The sequence below is a fragment of the Gavia stellata genome, chromosome 27 (assembly GCF_030936135.1).
Source record: "Gavia stellata isolate bGavSte3 chromosome 27, bGavSte3.hap2, whole genome shotgun sequence".
NCBI classification, from domain to species: Eukaryota; Metazoa; Chordata; class Aves; order Gaviiformes; family Gaviidae; genus Gavia; species Gavia stellata.
The window spans coordinates 1,885,394-1,909,737 of NC_082620.1; the positions used below are offsets into that span (position 1 = coordinate 1,885,394).

The window sequence follows — 24,344 nt, forward strand, 5'->3', positions numbered from 1 at the left end:
TCAGCTACACTTTCATCTAAAATACCCCCAAACGAGGATGCTACATCGAGCTGTGCTGCTCCTTTTGAAGCATGGAGGGGATGCCGCTGCAGATGTTTCCCCCCGTGCATGGCTCAATGGCACCAGGAGGCTGCTCTACCACCTTGGATTTTTTTTCCCTCGTCCCAAAATAACGTCCTTTAGCTAATGAGGACGTTTCTCATGCTGCCCGCTATCGGTGGGTGTTGTGCTCCCCAAAGGAGAGGGGAACCGGCAAAGCCAACAGGGCTGGTTGCTGCTGCCTTAATGAGCAGCGTTATTAAACCAAGCGTGGTCTGACCCCAATCCCACCCCATTTAGGGACAGCCCTGGGCAGGGCCACCGCCTTCTCCCATGCACAGGCGGCAAATCTTTTCTGTTGAAACCATAAAGCGCATTAAATGCAAATGTTTCTAGGCTGGTACCCTTTAGAAGATGCTTTTTGCAAGACTTGAGCCCGCTCCCTCTAATCCCAGCTGGGGATGGGTGTCCTGCACCAAGACTCATCTTCCCAAGCTTATTTTTATTATTATTATTATTTTTATTTTTTCTTCTTGATATTCCCTGTATTGATCCCTTCCTCCAGCCTCATTATCTCACCCGGATGCTACTGTGCCAGGGCAGCCGGCGAGCTTGTTGCAGGAGATGTTTGCAAACTCCCAGCAAACGCTATTAAGCAGAAGGCTCCCTTTAAGGACTGCGCCAACACAAATGAATTTATAAAACCCCAGGGCTCTGGTTTTGGAAAGATGTTTTGCTTATTCTCTGGAAGATGCTGCCGGGCGGGGCTGCAAGGGGCTTGGGGCAGCCCCCTGGCTTTGGAGACCTTGCAGGGGGGTGGGTTTTGGACTTAAAATGGAGATTTTTGCTACCTTGAAGGGTTAGAACTGGTTGGGCGGTGGGTTTTTTTCTTTCAGATGTGTTTAAGGAAAAACAGGCTCATGACCCTTGTCCCTGGGGGATGCATCATGCGTGGAACGTCTCATGTGCAAGCATCCTCGTGGTTGCTTTTGCAATAGTCCACAGAGGATGAGAAGAGGCATTTGCTGTGCCAGCATGGCCAAAACCAGGTATGGACAACGGGGAGCTTCTTCCATCATGCTTTTAACCCCTGAGAATGTAGGAGCCTCCACCCAAATCAGGCTCTTCACCCATCCGTACGCAGCTGGAGTTACCTTTCCCACCTTCCTCTTCCTCCATCCTCTTCGGTTGGTACCAAGCCCTGCCCAGACCCCGGTGGCGGATAGCCTTCAGCCCTCATCCCGGTTGCCAAGAGGATGGAGAGTGATGGCTTCATGAGCAGCTGCTGTCCTAAAGTCCCCCCCAGGTGACTGAAAAAGCTCCTCCTGGTTTGGGCCGGCCAGTGGCCAACACCGCGCAGCTTTCCCCAGCCCGGGGATTAAGGATGTGTTCTTGGCTAGAGGTCAGGGGATGAATTATGCACGGCCATGCTTTCCACCTTGGAGCACAGCATAGGGTGTAGGTGGGCAGAGGGTCGTGGATGTGCCATGGTCCAGCTCCTGTGGTGGGATTGTGGCTTGGCCACCAGCCCAGAGGCGGTTGTAGGCCCTTGGGACAAGTTCTTGCGGTGGGGAAAAGGTGGGGAGAGCTCGGTGGGGTCTCTTGGCTGCCCCGGAGAGCTGCTGTGGGGAGGGCATGTCCCCAGGGCATGTCATGCTATGTCTCAAAAGTGCCATGGTGGTATCTCTGAGGGTTGCCGTGGTGGTATGTCCCAAAGGTGCCATGGTGGCATCTCCCAGGGATGCCATGGTGGTATGTCCCAAAGGTGCCATGGTGGCATCTCCTACTAGGGATGCCGTGGTGGCATGTCCCGAAGATGCCATGGTGGCATCTCCTAGGGATGCTGTGGTGGCATGTCCCAAAGCTGCCATGGTGGCATCTCCTACTAGTGATGCCATGGTGGCATCTCCTACTAGTGATGCCATGGTGGTGTGTCCCGAAGGTGCCATGGTGGCATCTCCCAGGGATGCCATGGTGGTATGTCCCAAAGAGGATGGAGATGTCGGGCTGCGATCGATGGGATCTCTGTGGCTTTTTCTTCATCTTAAAGAACCTGCTCTGCTAACTGAACGTCCCATTGCAAAGGGAAGAAGCGTGGCCGGAGCAGCCACGTCCTTCACGCAGAGGGTGTCTGCACAGGGGATAAACTGGATTATGAGACGACTGAGCTGGTCGCAGCCACGGGAAGAGACATTTCCTTTCCGCCCTCCCAATATTTTGGCGTGGAAAACAAATCTGGGACGTTTCTAGGAGGGGTATGTGGTCAGGACATGGGGTTGCAAAGGAAAGCAAACCTCGCTGTGCTTCCCCAGGAGATGCAAGCAAAGCTGGTTGCCTTCCTCGCTGCCCATCAACCCCCTCTGTCGCCTTTAATCAAGCCGGTTTGATTCCTCCTGGATTTTCCCCCCTCCTCCTTGCAAGCTGTGGGGGGAAAAAAAATAGAAATAAATTTATAATAATAATCATCATCATCATAACAAGCAGCGTGGGAGCCCGGGGGGGAAAGGAGCAAAGGAGAAATTGCTTTGAGCTGCAAAGGCAGGACCGCTCTGAAGACGGGCTCGCCTGAGATTTGGGACGAGAAACCTGCCTTGAAAGGAGCAATTAAAAGAGAAAAACAATTAAATGGCTGCAAAAAAAATCGGGGTGCAGGAGCCGGGCTGGGATGGAGAGGGCTGGGGGCTTGCACTGGGTGCTGCGTCCCTGGCAATGCTCCTTGCTCCTGCATTTAGGAGCGCTCAAATAATGCATGTATACGCGTTATGTATTTTATATGTGTATATATATGTAAAACCAGTATATATGCAGCAGGGAAGGAGGATAATACTTCCACAGGATGAAGTTAAGGTCTTTCTGAAGGTGTTTGGTTATTAAGTCCCGAGGAAGCGTGGTGGCCGGAGGGCTTTCGGCGTGGAAATTATTCCATCAAGCACAACAAGTGGCTGCCGGGTGGGATGAAAGCAAGCTTTGCTGAAAAAGAAATATTTGCCAAACCAGACCCCACCTGTAAATGTTTTTCTTGCCGCGGCAAGCGGTGAAGTCCCTTGGGCTCAGTTTCCCTCCCCGCTCGGTGGGTGCCACCTCCTCGAGCACCCATTGAAGGGTGATAGTTCCCCCTTGCTGGGCATGGGAAGAATGTAGGGATTAAAATCCTTGCTTGCTGTTGAAATCCTTTCTGGTTATATTTTTTTTTTTTTCTTTTTTTTTTTTTTCTTCTTGCATGCCCCCCTCCCCAGGCTATAGCACAGGAGAGGCTCCACTTCCCCCCCATCCCTTTGCTTTTGGGGTGCTGCAACACCACCTCTTTATTTCCAAGGCTCTCTTTGCACTAATTAGACCTTAATCACAGCAATAAATTAATCTTGGGTCGGGCTTTCATCCAGTCCCTCTCTCCCATCCTGCTTAGGGCAAGGAGCCCAGAGCTGGTATATACACATCTATAATGATCTATATTTATGAAAAACCTCCATTTGGGATATATTCCTCCAGAATTCACCAAATTTACTGCAAATCCTTCAGGATCCGGCCCTTAAACCCCCCTCGGGCCAGGCTCTGCAGCGGCTGAGGCTCCAACCTGCCTTTTGCAGCAGCCCCGGTAGCGAGGCCATCGTCACACGCGTGATCCCCACGGGGAAATAGGGATTTGGAGTGGTTTACATGGGAATCAGCTGGGTTGTATTCAAAAAAAAGCATGTCTGAGGAGTGGTTACACATGTAAAGCAGTGCTAGAAAGGCTTATGCAGTACTACCTCCCCCTATATATATAAAAATATATATATCCCGCGGCCATAATGCACAAGTGAACAGGCTGGCAATTGTCATTCCCAGGCAGAAGAGCGCAGAGAGACTAGTTTAACTGCAAAAAAAGAATTGAAAATCCCTTTTTTCTTATTTTTCCTGGAACGGGAGCTCTGCTGGGTAGGAAGAAATTGCCTTTTCTCTCCTCTCCCTCATCCTCAAGCTCATAAAAATAGGTCGGGAAAGTCACAGCATCCCTAATTTACGCCTTCGCCCAGCTCCTTTGGGGGTCACAGCCCCGACCCCCCCAGCGCTGTTCTTCCCCTCCGTAACTCAAACAGCGGTGATTAGCCAAATAAAATTTCCATCTGTTGAGGACTTTCTGGGAGTTATTACCAGCAATAAAACCCATGCGAGGCGGATGATGTATCCGAGGGGTAAGTGCCTCCATTACGAGCAAAAGTGACTTTTAAATAAGGATACGGGCTTCCTTATCAGCCTGAGAAATCCCGTTTTGGACCACCTGGAAGGGGCATCCCCTAAAATCTGGGAAAAATCCCACTGGGAACGGCTTTCCCAGGTCACCGGGGTGGATAAATGCAGGGAATTCACGACTCCAGGCTGGTGGAGGAGGTGCTGGGGTGCTGCTGCAGCTCTGGGCTCCCTCGGGATGCGGCACCTTTCGGGACCGGAGCTTGCAAAGCATGGCCACGAGCATCACTTCATCCCCTAAATCTGCTTTCCCTTCAAAACAACTCAAGGAGCCGGCGTCCTTCGCTCATCCCTTTTGCTTATCTGACATGATTGAAGCTGCCGGGGTTGGATGGGCGAATCCTCACCCCCCTCCTCTTAATTGAAGCGGAGGGTTAACGGCTGCGGCTCTTTGCACGCTCTCCCGGCGGGGAAATGGCTGCCTGCTTAAAAAAGACGGGCTGCAGAGCTTTTATTCTAACCTCTTCTTGCTCTAAACAAACTGGTAGCAAAACGCGATGCCCCAGAAGGGCGACTGGATGCTCCCGTAAAGCCTTTTTCAGGGAGGAGGGAGGATTGCGTGCGGCAGGATGGGTGCCAAGGTGCAGAGCCTGTTGCAGGTGGACGGCTGGATGCTACCCCCGGCTGGATTGCAGGGGGCAAAAAAAAAAAATAGATGGGATATTTCAACCCACAGCTGCATCTCCGGCTTATTTTCCCTCGCACGCGCGGCCGGCTGCTGCAAACGTCGAGCCGTTCCCCGGGGTTGCGTCGTTTCGGCTTGTAAAAACTCTCGGGGTGTTGGCACAAAAAAGCTTCAGCAAAACCGAGGTGCGGCGGTGGGGGGACCGATAGAGAACGGCGGGCTGGAGTCACCCCCCGCGGCTAACAGGCGATATTTGCGCCTTCTTAATGCCTCCAAGTGAATTTTTCCTTGGCAATTTGGAAGGATTAAACCCAACTGAATGGCAGGTAATAATCCCAGTGCTGGTGAATGCTTAACCAGCCGGTGCCTGGCTGCGTCCTCAGCCTGGCAAGAGAGGGTTTCCCCTGCCCGGGGCACCTCCGACGCCGGCACGTTGCACCCCTCTTTGCTAGCAGACAGGAGTTGGGCGGCAGCTCACCTGGGGATGCTTAAATTCCGCAGGATGCTATTTATTCCTTGAGATTTAGCAGCGACGGGGAGCAATCTCTACCTCTACACCTTTATTTTCTCACCTTTGCAACTGCTGAAGGGCACAGATGCTGCAGTATCAGCCGCGCAGGGTGGCTGGGGGGGTGTTTGGCATTGCAAGGGGGACAGCGAAGGGGTGTGGGCTTGGGGGTTCATCCCCAGAGGGGCTATTTTGGCAGCGTGGGGGCTTGCAAAAGCCACGCTGAGGCTCGGCGGTAACCCGGTTTGGGTTTGGCTGCCAGCCCAGTGCCCGGCTTAGCTGGGGTGATGTTCAGTCTCCGCTCAGTTGCCTTGAAACTGGTTTTATCCTCCCCCTCGAGCCGGGCTTTGCTTTCCCAAAGCAGCCGGGTCCTGCCCCAAACACCCTCTTTCCTTCAGTGTGCCACGTGCATTGCTTTTCCTGGGGATGGAAGAGCAGTTGGGGCTTGATTCCAGTTGGGATTTGGGGTTTTAACCCAAAAAGAGTTGGGGAAGAGGGAAAAAAAGGGATAGTAAACCCTGGGAAAGTTTGGAAAACATCCACCCACCTTCCCTGCTGAGCCATCAGCCCTGCCAGCACCCTCAGCAAGGTATTTATTTGAGCTTTAACATGCTCGTGACACCCAAATGGCTCTTCATCTTGCCACTGCCCTGCCGGGGACGTTTCCAAAGCCTGTTTAAGGCAGTATTTTTATTTTTTAGTTTCTTTCCTATGGGCAATGGAGGGGTTTCCCTGTGTGGAGGTGCGTTACTGCTCCGTGGGCAAACTGCAAGGAGCAATTTGGGGGGAGCAAGGAGCAAAAGCAGAGGCTGGTTTTTAGGTGGACCAGAGCCGGCGAGCCAGACTGGAAGGGGTTTTGCTAAAAGCTGACCCCTCTCACCGGCGTTTGCACATCCCTGAGCCATGCACGCCGAAATCCCCTTTGCAGAGGGACAACCCCGACACTTTTGCAGCCCTCCGTGGCTTTTGTGCCCGCTGTTAGGGTTAGGGCAAGGCCAAGTGCAGCTTGCACGGAGCGAGCCTGCTCTCCCAGTGCTCATCGCCACCGAAACCAGCTGCAGGCAACGCCACCGGGAGCAAACGCAGATGAATTTCAGGTGCAAAATATCCTCCCTTGTATCTTTGTCTCTGGCTTCTAAAGCAAGCAGGGGAGCTAGCGACCTGCCGGGCTGCGGCTTTCGGTATCAAAGCCCAGCTACACGGCTCCGGCACGGAGAGCAGCTGTCTCAACCCCGGGAGTGATGATAAAAAAGCTCCAGAAATTCGTGTTTGTTCGCAAGCTTTCCTCCAGCCTCTGCCCCTGGGGAACCGGCGAGTGAGAGACATCAAATATAGCAGCCGAGAGGAGCAGAGCAGAAGAAATAAGCTCTCGTGAAGCTTGAAACTGAGTTTGGGTTCAGGCTTAGCAAAGCTGCCATAGAGATCCAGCATCACAGATGGGGATAGGGACTCTGGACACTAAATCCTGATTTTTTTTCCCCCCCATTTTTCAGCTAGGTGCTCTGCAGCAGAGCGTCCTCCACTGCAGGCAAAATAAATACCATCTGCTAATTGCCTCTGCAGTGCAACACTTGTATTTAAACCTTAATGAAGTGACGAACGCTGGAGCAGCGGGACAGACCTGACTGCTGCTCCCGGTTGACTCCTGCCATGAATAAGGCATTGAGGGAGCATCTTCAGCACAACCTCAGCTGATGGCTCTGGTTTTATCACTCCCCATTAATTTTTTTAGAGACATCTGGCTGCCAATAATAACCCCTCCCCAGCTGTTATCACTTCAGCTGGTTTTAATTTAATTAAGTGCAGTAACGGGTGCAGAGCAGAGGTAGAAATGAGTTCCCATCCTCTGCACCAGTGGTTTGCTCCTCTGGTTCTCCTGTCCCAGGTAATGGGGGTTTTGCAGCCCCATAAGTGACCCCAAGGGAGGGATGGAGATGGGGGGGGTGATGGGGTTGTCCCTATTCCCATAATTTTTGGTGTCTTGACTGGCTGCTTCTCAAAGCAAAGGGAAGCCAAGCTCCAAAACTCTTATTTTGCTCTTGGCCGAGTGTTTGAGCTTGGAAACAGTCACCTTGAGTTGGGCGGAAGGGAAGCAAAACACTTGAGAAATGTCAAAACACGGGCTGTTCAAAAGTAATTTGCTAAACTAACAATTTGGGCTGCGAGAAGAGCCGTGATTGCCCTCTTCAGATATCTTGGAGGGGTTTGGTTTTCCTCCTGGCTCCACGCTCTCCAAGCAGGATTTCAGTTTCTGACTCCTCTTCCTCCAAAACCGTGGAGGGGGTGGAAGGGACCCCGATTTCTTCCCTCTTTAGCCAGCAAATAAAGCTGCCGAAGCCTCCGTCACCATCTGGGATGCTCATCGGAGATATTTCACCCTGCTTTAGCCTTGCCCCCAGCCCTTGCAAGGCTTGGGGACGCCTCTCCCAGCATCCTTGGGATCGAGCAACTATCAATTGTATTGGAGCAATTGCAACCCCAGTGGGGGTGATCCAGCCCCAGGGGCTTAAATTGTCCTAAAAAAGAGGTTTTTCTGCTCCCACGTGTGCTTGCAACGCCCCGGTTTGCTGAGCTAGGGACTGAGCACTTGTAGCCGGCTGTATTTTGCTACGAGGGCAGTGCTGCCTTTCCGATAGCCACTATATAGTGCAGAGTTGCTATAGGCACCCTGCCAGGCTCTGAATTTGGGTTGGCAGGTTAATTTTAGGGCAACCCTGGCTCCTGACTTGACCGGGGCTATTGGGGTCGGCCGCCGAGGCCACCGTTTAATAACCACACATCCTTTTGAATGCCCAGCTTGCTAATATCAGGTGCCATTAAATGGCACTTAAACGCTTTTAACATTTCACCCTGGCACGACTCAGCTGCTTGTTTGCCCGTTCATGCTGACAAACACGACTAGTCTGCATCCAGCCAATTTCATGGTCTGATTCCTGCGCACAAGCACAATACAATAGTGTCCCTGGCTAAAAATAATGCAACGTACGCTATATTAAAGGCTGATTCATGATGCCTCTATGAAGCAGTTGCTTCAGTACCTTCCATGCAAGGAGGGGGCTGGAGGATGGCACAATAGCCAAAGCATACGCAACTCATGTGGGCTCATCCTGGGCATTTTTTTTTTTTAGCAGCGATACGGGGATGCTGAGCAGAGCCCAAGGGTTGTCCTGCTCCCCGCTGCTCTTTTGGAGGATGCATTTGCCATGCAAACGCCTTTCTGCCACCACCAGCCATGCTGGTGGGTGTGTGGGGAAGGGAAAGTTGGACCTGAGATGCTTCACGTCTTGTTTCAACGGGAGCTGGAGCTGCTGGGAAGAGTTTCCCCTTCCCGGGGTAGGATATTAGGCAGCTGCCTTAATCAGGCATCATTGTTTGCAAGAGCTGGACCTCCGCACACGTTGCTATTCCTGGTGATGGGGCTCTGCCAGCAAAGGTTGCCAAGAGGAGAAGTTGGGTGAGCTGAGAAGTAGCTGCTGCCTTTGGGGAGCTTTGCTACAGGTTTGGGAAAGCGGAAAAGAGGCAACGGGGAAGGTGAAGCCAACTGTTGCCTTCAGCACGGCTCTCGGCGAGCTCCGCTATTGCTGGGGGTACGGATGCGATCCAGGCTCCTGGCAGTCTCGCCCAAAGAGGCGGAAAGATGTTTGGTGATGTGTGGCAGGGCTGGTTGCATCCCGTGCAGGATCAGCTGCTGCTCTTCAACCCCCTGCGGATCATTGCCTTCATGGTTGATCGCAACTGGGACCAGTAAGGCTGGAGAACTGGGCTGGAGAGCCTAGTGATAACACCCTGTTTGCTAAGCTTGCAACCCCAAAACACTGGATTCGAGTGCTTAAATCCACCCAAGCCAAGGACCCACGGCTTCCCCGGGTGAGCTCCTTGTACCCCTGACGAGGAGGAAAAAAATAAGGATTTATTAGTCTAATTACATTCCCCTAATGTGGTTGACCCCAGCTGCGCAGCGGAGTGCTTATCAAAGCTGCAATCTCCCAGACGTTATTGGACTCTTACTACGAGTCAATCGGTTGCCGTTCCTCGTTGGGTTGGATGTAGCTCTCCCCCGGGAGCGTGGCGGCTTTGCTTTTGCATCACGGTGCTGATGCAAAGGGCTGCAGAGCTGTGGGGGTTTGCGGGGGAATGGAGATGCTCCTGATCAGGGAGGGTGGGATGGGGACTGCAACGCCTTGCAAAGGAAAAGAGGGTTGTAACCCCCTTGGGTATGGATTCGGGGGCCCTGGGTTGATCGCTGTGGTCTCATCCCCGGCTCAGGGATGTAAACCATCCTAATAGGATTGCAGGCTGCGAGCAGCGAGGGAAAAAGTACTCTCGCAGGAGCCTCTCACAGAAACAAGGCTTAAGCGCTCTTTGTGTCAGAGCTTTTTGAAGTCCTTGTCAAAAAATGACAATTTTCAGGTTGTTAGCCAAAACACACCTCCGACAAACCCCAATCTGTCATGTGGACATGTCCTTTCCCAGCCGCCTTGACAAAGCCGTTTTGATCCGCTGCCGGCGCCGGACCCCAAACGCCTTCGTCAGAGCAGGATGCTGTCGGCGACGCTGGGTCATGCCGCGCGGTGGGAATTTTGGGGGAGGAAAGAAGGTTTAAAATGCCGGAGGGGGGGAAAAAAAAGCAATCCCCAGGAGAGGATGGAGAGCTGGTGGTGAGGACGTGCCCAGGCTGAGTTGGGATGTAGCAGGGCAGGTGCCTCCTCGGCAGGGATTTGAAGCTCTGGGAAGGTCAAATCCTGCTCGAGGAGGAAAAAAAGCTTGTTTGAGAGTGGCCAGGTCCTTTGCCCTTTGCTAACGGTGATGTTCTGCCCATGTTGGGGGGCAAATCATGCCTGGGCTGCACTTCTGATATTTCCTTCTGCTTCCAATTAACCCACGTTCAGGCCATGGGAACTTGAACTCAGGGCTGAGCATGGTGGTTTTGCCTCCTTCCAGCCCTTTGCAATTAAAGCCGGGGGAGCAAATGAAGACGCTAATGCAACAGGAAAAAACTCATCAAGGCTGGCGTTAATTCCCCGGCATGGGGATGGTGGAGGCAGCGATGGGTTTGGGGCTGCGTCTCCCCCTTCTCTGCAGCTGGGGAGGGAAAAAAGTGCTTTTTTATTTTTCTTTTTGGTAACTGCTTTTTTTAATCTGCTGACTCGTTTTCAGGGGTTTAAGACTGCAAAGATCCCGCCTGGCTTGGTTTCAGGTTGCCTGACAGGCTATAATCTCCTCTTCTGCAAACAATTGACAATCTCCGAAACAGCACAAAATAGCCATCTGCAACTTTCGGGGGGCTTTTTCTCCCCCGCCAGCCGCCTCCAGCACCGGGAGGGGGAATTTTCCCCTTTTTTCCCCCAAAAAGGCTGTTTTCTGGGGGGTCTTGCTACACACCGAAGCCCGGGGAGGCATCCGCTGCCCCACGGCTGTTTAACTGGTTTATAATGGTTTTGGAGGTATTGGTCGGTAGATGCTGGCTCCAAGCCTTGCTCCGGGTTGTGGGGTGCAACCTCATCGCCATCGGCTCGCTGAGAAAGGCTCTCCTGCCCCAAAATACCTCTCCTGAAGGATGCTCTGGATGCGGTCCTGGTGCAGCTCTGCGGGGCAGGAATCGGCCCTTTGGGCTGGAGGAGGAGCGCGGATGCTCCCATCCCACGCCCGGCCGCTTGCTTGGGCTTTGCACAGGATGCAACGTGGTGGTGATGAGCGGCAGTTTTGGCCCTTTTGGGCTATTTTTGTCTCACTTCTTAAGCAAAAGGGCCGTGGAATAAGACGTTATTGAATTTGCTTCCTCCGGGCTGGTTTCCTCCTGTCTTTATTTCCCTGTCGCTCTGATCTCCCTTGAAACCAGCTTTAAGGCTGGTGGCTGTCCGCGCTTAAACTCTCACAAAGGCTTATCCCTCCCATACTCCCATTTTTGTCAACCCTTTCAAGCCACGCAACCGCTCCGCGTCTCTCTCTTTCCTAGATAATGAGATTAATTACAGCCAGATTTGTGTTCTCTGCACTGTTTTTGGAGGAACTGGTTATGTATGTTGACGGCTTTGCGTTCCCCCTCCTTCTGTCCCCGGCTTTGCACTCCTTAATAGCTGCTTGGAGCTAATTAGTGACCGGGGGGTGGAAGATGATGGTGTATATCTGCAAGGCTGGGACTTGGGGGGGTTTGGGGGGGATTTTTGCAAACCATGCTGAGCAAAAAGCTCTTGCCGCGCTGGTAGGGGATGTTGGAGCGATGGCCATGCTGCTGGGTAAAGCCAATCCATAGCTGGCCCCATGGCAAACCCATAACGATGCTGACCCCAACCATCCCATCATGGTACAGGACCACGTCCTGCAGCAGACCCACAGGGATGCAAAAGAGCCGGTCGACGGGACAGTGTTGTCCCCACCACACCCTCGACCTTCAGGATGTCCAGGTCCACCTTCAGCCCCATCCTCGCACGCCCTTGTGCTCTAATTACCATCGCCGTGTTCTCATTAAAGCTCAAGCCCGGGCTATTTCTCAGCGCCAGCATCCAAGCCGCGTGCAGCTGGGGAGGAGGTTAGCCGGTCCATTCATAATTACAGGGCCAGAGCCCGCGTGAACATCAAACCATTAGTCTAATTTGACTATCTAACAAGGAGCTGTGATGTTTTATGCATGGCGCCTAATTTTACCCTCGCAATCTCCTGCTATATTTAACATCATTAATCATTGATTCCCATGGGGCTGGAACCCTGATTAGTGTCAGATGTATTATGGGAGGAAAGGGATTTAAAATAAAACCCCTTGCCTTTCTCCTGGGGGAGATGAAGCCAGTTCGTCGGCGTTGAGCTGCCGGTCCTTGGCTCGGTTGCATCTTCGAACGCGGCTGGAAGAGATCGGTCCTTCACTGGGCTTTTTGATGATGTTTTTAGGGCAAGAATGAGGAAGCACAGGCTATGCGGGACCATTTCCCCCTCTCCGCTCCCTGCCCGTCTTATTAGCTATGTTTACATGGCAGGGATGTCTAACGATTAATTTTTAATGGCTTGGTTTATTGCGGGTTTGAACGGTTTATTGAGTAATTCCCACATTTAAGTGATTAATTCCCCAGGGTAGGGAGCGACTGGTTAGTGTTACATTAATCAGGCCGTCTGGACGCCAAAGGAGGGATGATCGATCAATCCCCACCGCCAGCAACAGGGATGTTAAAACACTTCAAGGTGCAACGAGGTCAAGAGAAAGGAGTAATTAAGGCTCTGAGTCCCCTTTGCAAAGCTGGTGCCCGGCCAGCAGCTGTCTGCTCCCACTTTCCTCCCTGTTCCCTGAGCAAAACAAAGCCCCCTAATTAATTTGGAGACCCAACTCCTGTAGCTCAATAAGGTTTTGTAGGGTTGGTAGGAAGACAGGGGGTTTTACGTGCACTTGGGAGATGTTGCTGCTATCAAATCCCCCAAAGCCTGAGCTGAGATCGATGCAAAACCTCCTCAAGGTCAAGCGTTTTAAGTAAATGACACTAATTACAGTGAGACTATTTCTTCTGGCGCTAATTGCAGCTTGCCAGTGATGTGCCAGAGGGATGGGGGGATGCCATGATGGTTTAGGGGGGCAACCGGCTTCCGCAGGTGGCTGGTCCTTTGCCTGCTGCCGGCTTCTTGAGGTGATTGCCCATGAGGATCTGCTCTGCCAAAACTGTCCTTGCAATAAAGAAATAGTTTGCAAAGTGGGACGGTGTGGGAGACGCCGAAGACTGGTTCGGTCCATCAAATGTTATTTTTTTCTCCCGGTGCATGATGGAGGCTTGATGATGAGATGGAGGCTTGGGTGGTGTCTACCAGCATCTTCCAGCTTGCAGAGATGCCAAGGTCCTGCTTTTCCACCACCCCACTTGGTTTAAGAGGTTTATTTCCCCTTGTTAACTCCATCCCCTGCTATTTTGCACGGAGCCAGCCCTCTCCTCTCCCGCACGCTCTTTTTTTCTCCCCAAGCTGTGCGAAACCCACCTGCGAGGGAGGTGGGAAAGCAGCAAACAGGTGCTTTGCAGCAGATCTCCCATTGCTCCGGGGTTGGCAAGTAAAACAAATGACGCGGGTTTATTTATTTTATTATGTATATAGATTTTATTTTTTTTTAACACCTCAGCATGGAAAAGGAGCCGTTTGCTGCCAGCCAGGCAGATGCGAGCTGCTAATGACGGCTGCCGAAGGCGCGGGGAGCCGCTGTCTCCTGCCTCATCAAAGCAGACGGAGGTATTTTTAGCAAAGGCTTTGCGCTTGCACTGCGACTGAAGCATCGTCGGTAGAGCAAGAGATGTGCGTGTCTCCCCCCCCGAGGCTCTTTTTGCAAGGGATGTTCAGAAATCAAGCCCTTAATGGGTGAAAATAAAAAAGGTTTGTGAGGTCTTCACGGCACCGTCCGGGGAAGTGCTGTGGGCTGTGGGCGAGGGAGGATGGAGATGCTTTTTGTCATCTCCAGCGAGGATTTAATCGATGCTTTTGGGAGCACCGACTCTTCTGAGTGCAGCAAAGCCCCTCAACTACTCCATCGTCAAATCACCATCACGCGCCGGGCGCTTTGCGAGCAAACGTGTGTCTAGCCGGCATCGGGCATCAGCTCCTTGCCCCAAATTTGCTGCTTCGGTCCCCGTTTTGGCCCTGCAGCTTGGGAGCATCGTGGTCTTGCTTTTTGGGGTGCATCCCTAGGGGTTTGTGGGTCTGTCCCGCTGTGGCAAGGGAGGGATCATGACCCAGGGATGCGCACGAGGAGAGGGGTACAGTTGGTGCATCAGGGTCCCACACCCCGTTGGGTGCTGATTTGGTACCCGTTATGTATTTCCCACTAAACTACCCCAAAATGGGAGTCTTCTGGCTGGGGGGTCTGAGCATCCAACTCCTGGGACCTGGGGGGATTTTGGGACTTGGGGGGTCTGGGCATCCAAGTCCTGGGACCTGGGGGGATTTTGGGACTTGGGGGGTCTGGGCATCCAAGTCCTGGGACCTGGGGGGATATCGGGACTTGGGGGGTCTGGGCATCCAAGTCCTGGGACCTGGGGGGATATCGGGACTTGGGGGGTCTGGGCATCCAAGTCCTGGGACCTGGGGGGATATCGGGACTTGGGGGGTCTGAGCATCCAAGTCCTGGGACCTGGGGGGATATCGGGACTTGGGGGGTCTGGGCATCCAAGTCCTGGGACCTGGGGGGATATCGGGACCTGCAATTGAAGAGCTTTTCTCCAAGGCAGGGGAAAAAAAAGAGAAAGAAGGGGAAAAAAATTAGCAAACTGAGGGATCGGATCGCGTCTTCCCAACGCACAGATGGTGCAATTAGAGGACAAATCCTTCGCCGAAGATGATACCACTCCAAGAAAACAAACAGTTCCACGGGGGGTCCTTTCCCTGGTTTAAAAGGCTGCCAGCAGCATGTAATTCCTAGATGGAAATTGTATATTTAAGTACTTAAGATGGTTATGAGAACGGCAAAGGACATGGAAACGAACGTTTCCCACCCTGCAAAGTTCAACAGAGCATCGTTCTTGGGGAGCATGGGCTGCTGGAGAAAAGGGATGGACCCCACGCAGATGATTTCAGGAGGCCAAAAATCCCAGGGAAAAGGAATATCCAGGTGGATCGCCACCCAACCCAACGGCTTCAGGTGGATTTGGGGTTCGGGGTGCAGTGGGTGCAGCCCCACCTCCCTTCTCGCCTCTCTCCATCTTCTTGGGTCGCTGACTCAGGCTCCGGAGACCAGAAATAATTTCCCAACGCTTAAAATTAAGTGCTTCCTATATGAGAGTTTAATTAGCACATTATAGGACAGTTACTGGGTATTAGGGGTTTTTTTAATAATTATTAATATCGTATTAAACAATGAATTATCGCGAACAATTAAAATTAATTACATTTCTCCAAGTTAATTAAATTATTCCTGTAAGAGGGAGACGAGTGTGCTTCACCATAAAAATTAGTGTCCCTCATGGGAGAGTAGAATAACGTGTCACTGGCAGGAGCGGGGAGGGTGTTGGTGCTCCCAAATTTCATGTCTTTCCTGGTTTCCCTTATTTCCCTGCTCATCCCTGTCCCATCTCCGCATCCTCCTGGCATCTTGCTCTGCAGGCTTGGATATGGTGGGTTTTTCAGATATTTCTCCAAGGAAAAGTTAAAAACTGATGTCTTTGATGAGTTCTTCTATAGGAAAAGGAGTCTTATTTAAAATAAATGGGTTTTATTGAAGCGGTTGGAGGCAGATCTTGAGCAGAGGCTAAGGGACATGCCCAGGGTCACCCGGGGAATGCTGTAGCAGAGCATCAGCCCATGGTAGCACCTTCCCAGCGCTGCAAGCCCCCAAACACCCTTAATTTGGGCAGTTTCCCCTTGCATGACCCAGGCTTGGTTATTCCCACACCAACTCAGGTTTAGAAAATGGTTCTTCACTGAGGGGATATTTTCGGAGACTCAGAATCCCCCTCTCCCCGTGAAAACAGCCGCACAGCTGCCTTGCACCAGGATCAGGCCGTTCGACCTTCCTCGTTCTTGCCCGTAATAACTGTTATCCTCCGTAATCGCTCGGAAATAACTCGAGGTCATTATGCACCTTCTTGCAATTTTCCCCCATTTACCCGATGGTGGCTTGTCCAGGCTGGGCGGGGATGGGATGTAATGGCTTTATTTGATATTTTTTTCTCTGCCTTTCTTAGATGGATTGACCCTTTGTGGGTTAAAAATAACGGGATATTGAGGTTTTTCCACTCCGCTGGTGAGTTGGCTGGTCCTCTGCAAAAAAATAACCTTGGTGATAATTCTGATTTGGGAACAGCTCCTGCGTCTTTTTTTTTCCCCTTTTCTGAGTCAATTTGTAACCGGGACCTTAACAGAGAAGGAGAGAAAGAGAAAAGCTGCAAATAATGGGAAAAAGCCATTTTTCTCTCTCTCTAAGTATCATATACCCTGAGACGGAGCAGTGCAAGTCCCGATGGGACAGGATGCTGCAATGGGATGAAATAAGGACTTTTTTGGGGTGTGTTTAGTAGCTGGGGGGTATGTCAGCCCCAAAACAACCTGTATTTAGCTCCCTTGCCTTGCTCTGAGCCTCTCCCGCTGCCGGATTCATCCCCCTGCCCTGGATTTATTTACTTCAAGGACTTTTCTGCTTAATGACTTGCTTTAAATTGTCCCTATATTTGCCCCATCTGTAATGTTCCCATTACACAGCCAAGGGAAAGAAAAAAACCCCTTAGATTCCCAAAAGACACATAAATGCAGAAAGATCCCACTCAAACCCAGCCAGCAAAGCACTTAAGCACCTCCGTGGCGATGCTAACACCGCTGCCATGATTAGCAAGAACTAAAGTGCCTAAATTTTGGCTGGATCCAACCCGTTTGCAGCTGCTGAGAGATGAAGCAAGGACCGCGGGAGCAAGTCCCCGTGCCTGGGTGACAGCCTGTCCTTGTTTTACAGCCTGACCTATTTGTTTCCATCCATCGCCCCACGCAAGCATCCCTCTCCTGTTTGCATCGGTGTCACCGAGACGGTGACACGAGTCGGAGCCAGCCCGGGGAAAGGAAAAAAAATCTCTCTATTAATAAAACACTGGGAGTGCTGAAGATGGCCCCAGCTCTGCTAAAACCTTATCTTTATTTCAGCAAAATGTTGCAATATGGGATATTTTGCTTTGCAATAGGTTGGAAACAGAAGGAGAAAAACCCATTTATTGCAAGAAAATTCTTTATTTTCCCTGCTCCCCTTTATAACGCTGAGATTTTTATAACACTGAGATTTTTATAATACTGAGATTCTTATCATACTGAGATCTGTCCCTTTTAGAGCTGCGATGGGCACCTCGAACATGTGCACCAGGTTGTGTCGGGCTGCTCCCGCCTCCTTAAAATTTTAAACTTAATCTTTTTAAAATGCAATAAGGGAGAGGAGTTTTGCAGCAAGGGAAGAGCATGAATAGGGGGGCAAGGAGTTAAGCTCAGCCTAAGTTGGGTTTAGGTGCTGAGTTTGATCTCAGCAGAGCTGGAAAACCTCTCCCAATGGGCATTTGCAAAAGGAGGGGATTGCTCCTGCTAAGCAGCAGCTGCTTTTTGCAGTTTCCCCTTATTTTTTGCAGTTTCCCCTTAATTTTTGCAGCCAATTATAAGTGGGGAGGCTGGACCTTATTAGTTCCAGGTGGGGCATCACCTGCAGCTCATCAGGAGCGGGTAGTACCTGTGATGGTTCCCGGGCTGGAGAGGCTGCTCAGGTTCTCACTGCTGGTCTTTTCAGTCTTTTTTCCCCCCAGACTAGGGAAAAAATAGTTGTACCAAGCCTAATCCTCACCAGTTTGCTTTGCCCGGTTGTGGGCTCATGCCTGGAGGAGCTGAGATCTTGGAGGAGCTGGTTTTGGAGAAGGAAAGCTGGGACTCCTCTTGCAGCTCTTCACCTCCTGCACCGAAGGAAGCACGGTACGTTCCTAACGTGATTTAAATCCACGATCTTTTGGAAATGATGTTTTTTAGGAAGGAGATTTTTTGTGAAGTCTTTTGGCACAGGTGGGTTTGTGCTTTGTAGGGTCTTTTGGAGAAGGTGGGCTTCAGAAAAGGAGGTTTTGACCTTCTCTCATGGGCTTTCCTTGCTGTGATGTGTTTTGCATTGGCTGCCTATCCCACCAAGGGGGAATTTCATCGTCTGCTTGAGTTGCTCTATATATCCCAGCCTGGTCCAGAGCTTATCCGAACTGCTGGAATAAATGTGGTACCTGGGATGGGGGACGCATCCCTGGGGGCATGTTTGACGTCCAGACCTGCTTTTTGGGGTCCCCCCATGACACTGGTGTCCTGGTTTTTGGGCTCCGCTCTACTTTGCCCTTCCTCTGGCCCAAGAAACAGTTTAATTAGCAGGCCCTGTAATTAGGGCGTTTATGTGGGAGGTGGGAAATGCTGCTCGGTGTCCGCTCCCCGAGGACGCTGTGCTTCCGGGGGCTGCGCATCCCTTTAGCCGCCTCCTGCGTGCAGCCTCCTGCATGCTGATTGTGCTGCCTTGCACCAGCTTGCGCTTGCAACGCATGCCAAACCCCCCAGATTTGAGGAAAAAAGCTAAAATCAGCCCTTTTTGCTCCGTTTCCACCACTTTGAATGTGGGTGAAACACCGGTGCTGGGTGACGTTCAGTGGAGCAAAGCTGAATTTTCCCCAAAGCTCATCCCAAGGCAAGGAATCAGAGATTCCATGCAACTTCCAATTTCTAAAATAAAGGCTTGATTTGGGCTGTAAAGGAGGAAAACGGTGCATTTTCTGTGGATTTAGTTTCCTCCTAAATACAAAACATCCCGGGGAATAGATGGACGGGAACTGGTCGTGCCATAAAGTTTAATTCGTTTTGCTAATGGGTGTGAGGGTAAATGGAAAGCGATGTAGCGGTGTGGGTTTGCAGCAGCAAAGTCACCGGGCTTCTATAAACGAGGAGGAAAGAGTAGCTAATGGGGTAGTTCTGAGGGATTTGTAAGCTGGCTAATGGAGGTGTTATGGGATGATGTGCTCATTTAGGACTTGAGTGAAATCGGGCTGGTTTTTTTCCTAAAATAGCTGCAAAGTTGGTATATTGAACGGCAGGGTGCTGGTGTGGAACTGGGTATACTGGGGACCTGCCACCAAACATGTCTAAACCACACAGCCTGGCTTAGGGGCAATATTTTTAGGTAAAACCCTGTTTTTCTGAAAGGATAACCATCTTTTTTTGATATTGTCCATGTGTCCTTCATTAACCTCCCACTCCGGCGTACCAAAACTTGGCTTTTTGGTGCAATTTTCCTTCTTCCGAGCCCCAAAAGGGGGTGAGATGAGGATGCCTTTCAGGTGCTTGAGCTTCCCAGCTCCAAGGCTGGATATTTGCCTCCCCAGGGGTGCTGCAGACCCCGAATTTAGGCTGTGCAGGGAAAAGAAGGGCAGGTTAGCAGGGATGGGTGCGATTTTTATTGCTTTGGGAGACCTGCTGCCTCTTGTGCCCGAAGCATCTCCCCCTCTACTCCGCCTGTCAAAGCTGCTTTTGCAAATCTGCATTATATAGCTATTTTCTCACTCTTATTTCCCATCCTTACATCAATCCACGGGGCTGGGAGATGCTGGGAAGGGACTGCAGAATTGCTGCTGGACCCGTTTCCATCCCATTTATCGCCCTCACTGTCCGTTTATCCCCTCTACACTTTTCTTTTCTTCCCTTCTCTTTCATTTCACCAGAACACTGTGTACTTTGCTCGCTGCTTGATCAGCACAGGTATATATAGACACAGGTGGAGTTAATTTATAGACAGCCTTTCTCATCTCACCCTTGACCGTGAGCGTTTCTATCGTCACTCCCTTGCTCGTACCGTATAACTTGCAATCCTCTATTATTGTCTGCATTTTTTTTCCCCTACCTATAATTTAAGTGTTTTATACTAATGTTCTCAGTTCCCGGGTTGAACTGCTTGCTTCAAGTGTTACCAGGCGATGGCAGGAAATAAATGCAAGAACCAGGCTTTTAAGTGGGGAAAAGGAAGCATCGTTTCATTAAATTAAAATCCACCAATGTAAATACATTTTCATTATCAGTAGGAAAAGTGCAGACAAGGCAAACGAGACTTTTAAATATGAAAATGTCTTTATCTGGAGGTCTGCACGCGCCTGGGGTGGGGGAATGGGAATTGCAGTAGAGGAAGCCGTTTCTGGTCCTGCTGGGACTGTATACGTCAGGATTTGGGAAAAGATGGATATTTCCATACTGCTGCACCTTGCTGGACCCCTGATGGGGTTTTCCTGGTGCTCTGCAAAAGGAATAAGGAATTAAAGGTTTTTCCAGGGGGCCTTGGGCTTTGGAGGGGTTGAACCCAAGTGGTGGACACCATGGCTTGGTCTTCTGTCTGTCTGGATGGAGAAATTGAGATCCGGGCGGGGGCTCAAGAAGGCTTTTTGGGTGCCCCATTGGATATATCACAAAGCTCCTCTTGGCTTTGATGCTCAGAGCTGGGGACGCATATTTTTTTCCTAACCTTAAATATCCCTGTCCAAAACCGGAGTAGGTCCTCGACCATGGGTCACCGGCTCAGCACAGGAGGTGCCGGCCCCGGCAAACGCCAGCTGGGATTACCGGCGTGCCGAAGAGCTGCTTTGCCTAATCTGGTTAGAGGGGAAAGAACTAAACAGTCCCTTTGGATGTGCCGTTTCACGCAGTAAATGGTTTAGCGGCAGCTTGGTGGGAATTAGCTGGGCTCGGAGATAACGAGGAGGAATCGCGGCGCGTGGAGGGTCTCCCCGTTTATCTTCCAGCTCGGGCACGTTTTGGTTGAATTCCCAAGATTTTTCTGTGCAATCACAAGGGGGAGAAATTCATGTTTCTCTTCCCGAAGCCTGAGCCGCTTGTGCGATGATGAGATGCCGGGAGCCTTAAAACCACTATAATCACGAGAGCTGTCAAACAGCACATTAAAGTAAGTAATTACAAGCGTGGAGGGTTCCCAATTCTGCGCAAATTTTAGCTTAACACAATTTTTCATCCAAAAAAAAAGGAGATTGAATAGATTGTGACTGGCTCCACTTGCAGCCTGTTTTACACCTGCATGCCTGGTGCTCCAGGGACCAACGTTTCCCATCCCCTCTTCCTCCGAGCAGAGAGCTGAGATGCTATGGCACATGGTCAGGAGGGAAAAAACTAGGTTTTGGGGGATTTTTAAGCCATAGGGTTTTTTCTAGTCTTTGTGGTCCTACGGAGAAGTCTGGCTACAGAGCCAAATGATCCCATGATACAAAAAACCCCCTCAAATATAGACTCGTAAGTGGTTCAGTTTTCATAAAAGATCTTTTGATTTGGGAGACTGAAGAGCAGCTTAAATTTTGTCAGTGGTTTTGGACGTACCTTTTTTCTGCGGAGTGCCTTTGTGGAGGTAAGGAAGGGTGATTGACTGACAGCAGCACCGCTTTGAAGATGTTTCGGAGTGATTGCAATAGGTTTTTATGTTCTGAAATTGTCCAAATGGAGCAGCTTTCACTACAAATGATTTGCTTTAGAAAGCAAAACTGGTGATGGGAGGAAATTGAAATAGGGAACGAGCAGAAACACGCCTGGGAGCTGCCGTGCCTCTAACCAACGCAAATCCATCACCCATCGTGGTCCTTTAATGCAAACCTGGGTTTACCTGTTGGCTCAGGAGCAAACCCCTGCCCTCTTCTTGGGGATGCTCCAGGTGACAACGGGTTTTTCATGGCCCCAAAAACTGTGACGTGGCTTGTCCCTGGCCTTTTGGTCTCCCTTGGTGGCAGCGTTACTGGTGAACGTCCTGGTGAGGCTGCAGGGAGCTGCTGGCTTCTGGTTGCACACCCAGCCCCGTTATTTATGTCCCAATTTAGGAACATTTCTGCTCATGGCAAGGAGGTAGCCATGCCCTTATCTCCTCCACCAGGATTTTGCCCGCAAAACTCTTTCTCCTTTCCTTTTTTCCAGCAGAAAGGTTTGCTGGTGCTCAGAGAGCAGAAACCGCTGTCTTTATGATGTTGCAGGCACTGAAAAAGGTGCGGTTGGGTAACGCAGTGACTTACCAGCTTGTGTTTTGCCCAAAAGTCCCAGCATCCCAAAAAAGTTTCATGCAACTGAGCTCAAAAGCATTGATTTAGTGTTCAACCCTTGGAAAGGCTCCTGGGTGACCTTGCTCATCTCCCTCTCCTGCTCTGCTTCTTATTTGGCATCTGGGAAGGAAAGAAGGGGAGAAATAATCCCCCGTAATTTGGGGATAAACCCACTAACAGGGTCGGAGGCTTCAGGAAGACTCAAGTACCCCTTGGGATCCTTGCGGAATATGATGCAGACCCCATCCCCGCCCACACTGAGGTCATTAATGACACTTTATATGCAAGCTTCCTGGTTGCATATGCTGAAGAAATGGGGGAAATAAATTAAAATGAAATTGGGAGGCTCTCGAGTATGAGCGGCGTGAGGCGAAGCCCTGTTCGAGGCTGTTTTCCTCCCATCTCAAGTGCATGGGACTTGCCCGGCTATTTGCTTTACCCACTCTGCATCATGTGGATTTAAATGTTTTTGGGGAGAGGAAATATTTGGGGTGAAATGTTGTATTTTTTGAGAATAATTACTTGGTATGAGGCTTGTGCCGCCTGGGGTTCTCCCCCGTCATGTGCTGCGTCTCTCCTCTCTCCAGCATCCCTTGTTTCTGGTATGTTGGTGGCTTTTTTCCCAAACCACCCTGTGCTGCACCTAATGCTCATAATCCGACAAAAATAAGAGTGATTTCCTTCTTGAAAGAGAAAACTTTGCTCATCCCGGAGCATCGTGCCCAGGTGTGAGGATGCACCTCTAGGAACCAGCGCAAGTGCTTCCCCCAGCCAAAAGCTACTTTATTTTTTATATATTGATTTGTTTATCGTTATTTAACCTTTTCTTCCCTTCTTCTTTGGCAATCAAGCTGTTTGCCAAATGCATTTCACTCCACTTTGCTCCAACACTGCTGCCAGACCTCACTGGATCCCCACCGCACGCGCCGGCAATGTCGCATCGCTCTCTGCATCTTGCATATGAATTATTCATGCTGTTTGCAGGCTGCCTTGTGCAACCCGGAGTCGTCCCGCCATTGATTTTAAGGCGTCATGACAGGTTGAGGACTGGATCGGTTGCGTTAATACGCGGGCGTGGGGCACGGCAGCGCGGCGGAGCAGATGTCATGTAAGTCACAGCGCATTAATGCTGCGATGAGGCATTGCAGTGACGCTGCAAAGATGATACCACCCTGGAGAGTAAATGGGGCGTAGTGGTAATTAAGGATGCTCCGTGCCACGAGCATCTCTGATGGCCATGCTCTGTTAAATCCTGGTGAGGACCCAATCCCTGAAGCCTGGGGAGAGGGGATGCTGCGGGAGGAGAATGTGCTTTTCTTGCGTTTAGGTACCTGTGGTGAAGATACCAGTACTAGAGCAGGTTGTGCACTTTCCTTTAAGGATCAGCAGAGAGAAATAAGTGCCTTTAGGGTGCTGTTATCTTGGGTTAATGTCCTTTTTCTTTGCTTTCTTGCTCATACATCTCCTTTTTTCCCGGTTGACTATTAAGAGCGTGAAGGTCATGGCCAAGATGTGAATATCTAAAAGACATCTCGGGTGGTGAAGGTGAAGCCCACCTTGGGTTTCTCTTTTGGTTGGATGCCAGGGTGGCCAAAAAAGTCAATGCGTGAAAGGTCTGCTCCCCTTACTGCTTACAAACTGCCTGTATCCCACCGGCGTCTTTGTGAGGAGCAAGTCAACTGGAAGGAAGCAAAATCTTGAATTTGGATTGAAAGCAGAAACCAAGCTCTGTTGGTGCCAGGCTTGGAAACGCTTGCTTCCGTGCAGCGTGGGGGTTTGTCTTTGCGGCCTTCCCTGCCAAAAAAACCTCCCCAGGATTACTAGAAACCTCATGCAGGATGGCTCATATTATTTCCAGCTCCTTCGCAGGAGGATGGGATCCCATCCAACGCCCTTGCCAGCATCCAGGGTCCTGTTGAGTATCTCCAGTTGGGTTTGGGGGGGGTCTCTTGGAGCCAGGTGAGCTCCGTACCTGGCAGAGAGGGATTTAAGGAGGAGATGGCATACGATTTTGCTCCAGCTCAGCCAGCTTGCTAAAACCCTTATTAAAATTGCATGAGCTTGGCAGTATATAAATATGAAACTTGGACAAAGATGTGGTTTTCCCCCAAAAGTACAATCAATTCCTTCAGTCTAAGTAAGAGCATCTATAGATAGCGATGGGAAGATGCTTAAGTATTACTAAAGGCTCTGTTCGGGGGGTGGGTGCATTCATCAGGCATGAAGAAAAGCCTCCAACAGCTGGAAATCTGGGGCTAAAGACCCCTTTTTTGCACACTGGCTCTGCAAAAGTGGCTGTGCATCCTCAAGCACCCACGATGATGCCTTTTTGCTTTGCTATAAGATGCTAAAGGAGCCTAGCAGCTCCCGGTTTAGAGGAACTGAGGGGTTGGGTTTTATAAAAAAAAGGCGTTTTATT

General features: G+C 50.7%; 1 protein-coding gene across 1 annotated transcript in view; it reads left to right on the top strand.

Annotated features, from left to right (window-relative positions):
• Positions 1-1,809: 1,809 nt before the first annotated feature.
• Positions 1,810-24,344, top strand: part of IGSF21 (immunoglobin superfamily member 21) — a 96,032-nt gene continuing 73,497 nt past the window's right edge. Inside the window, exon 1 of the mRNA XM_059829841.1 lies at positions 1,810-1,981. Coding sequence (XP_059685824.1) covers positions 1,810-1,981 — 172 coding nt within the window. The remainder of the gene's footprint in view (positions 1,982-24,344) is intronic.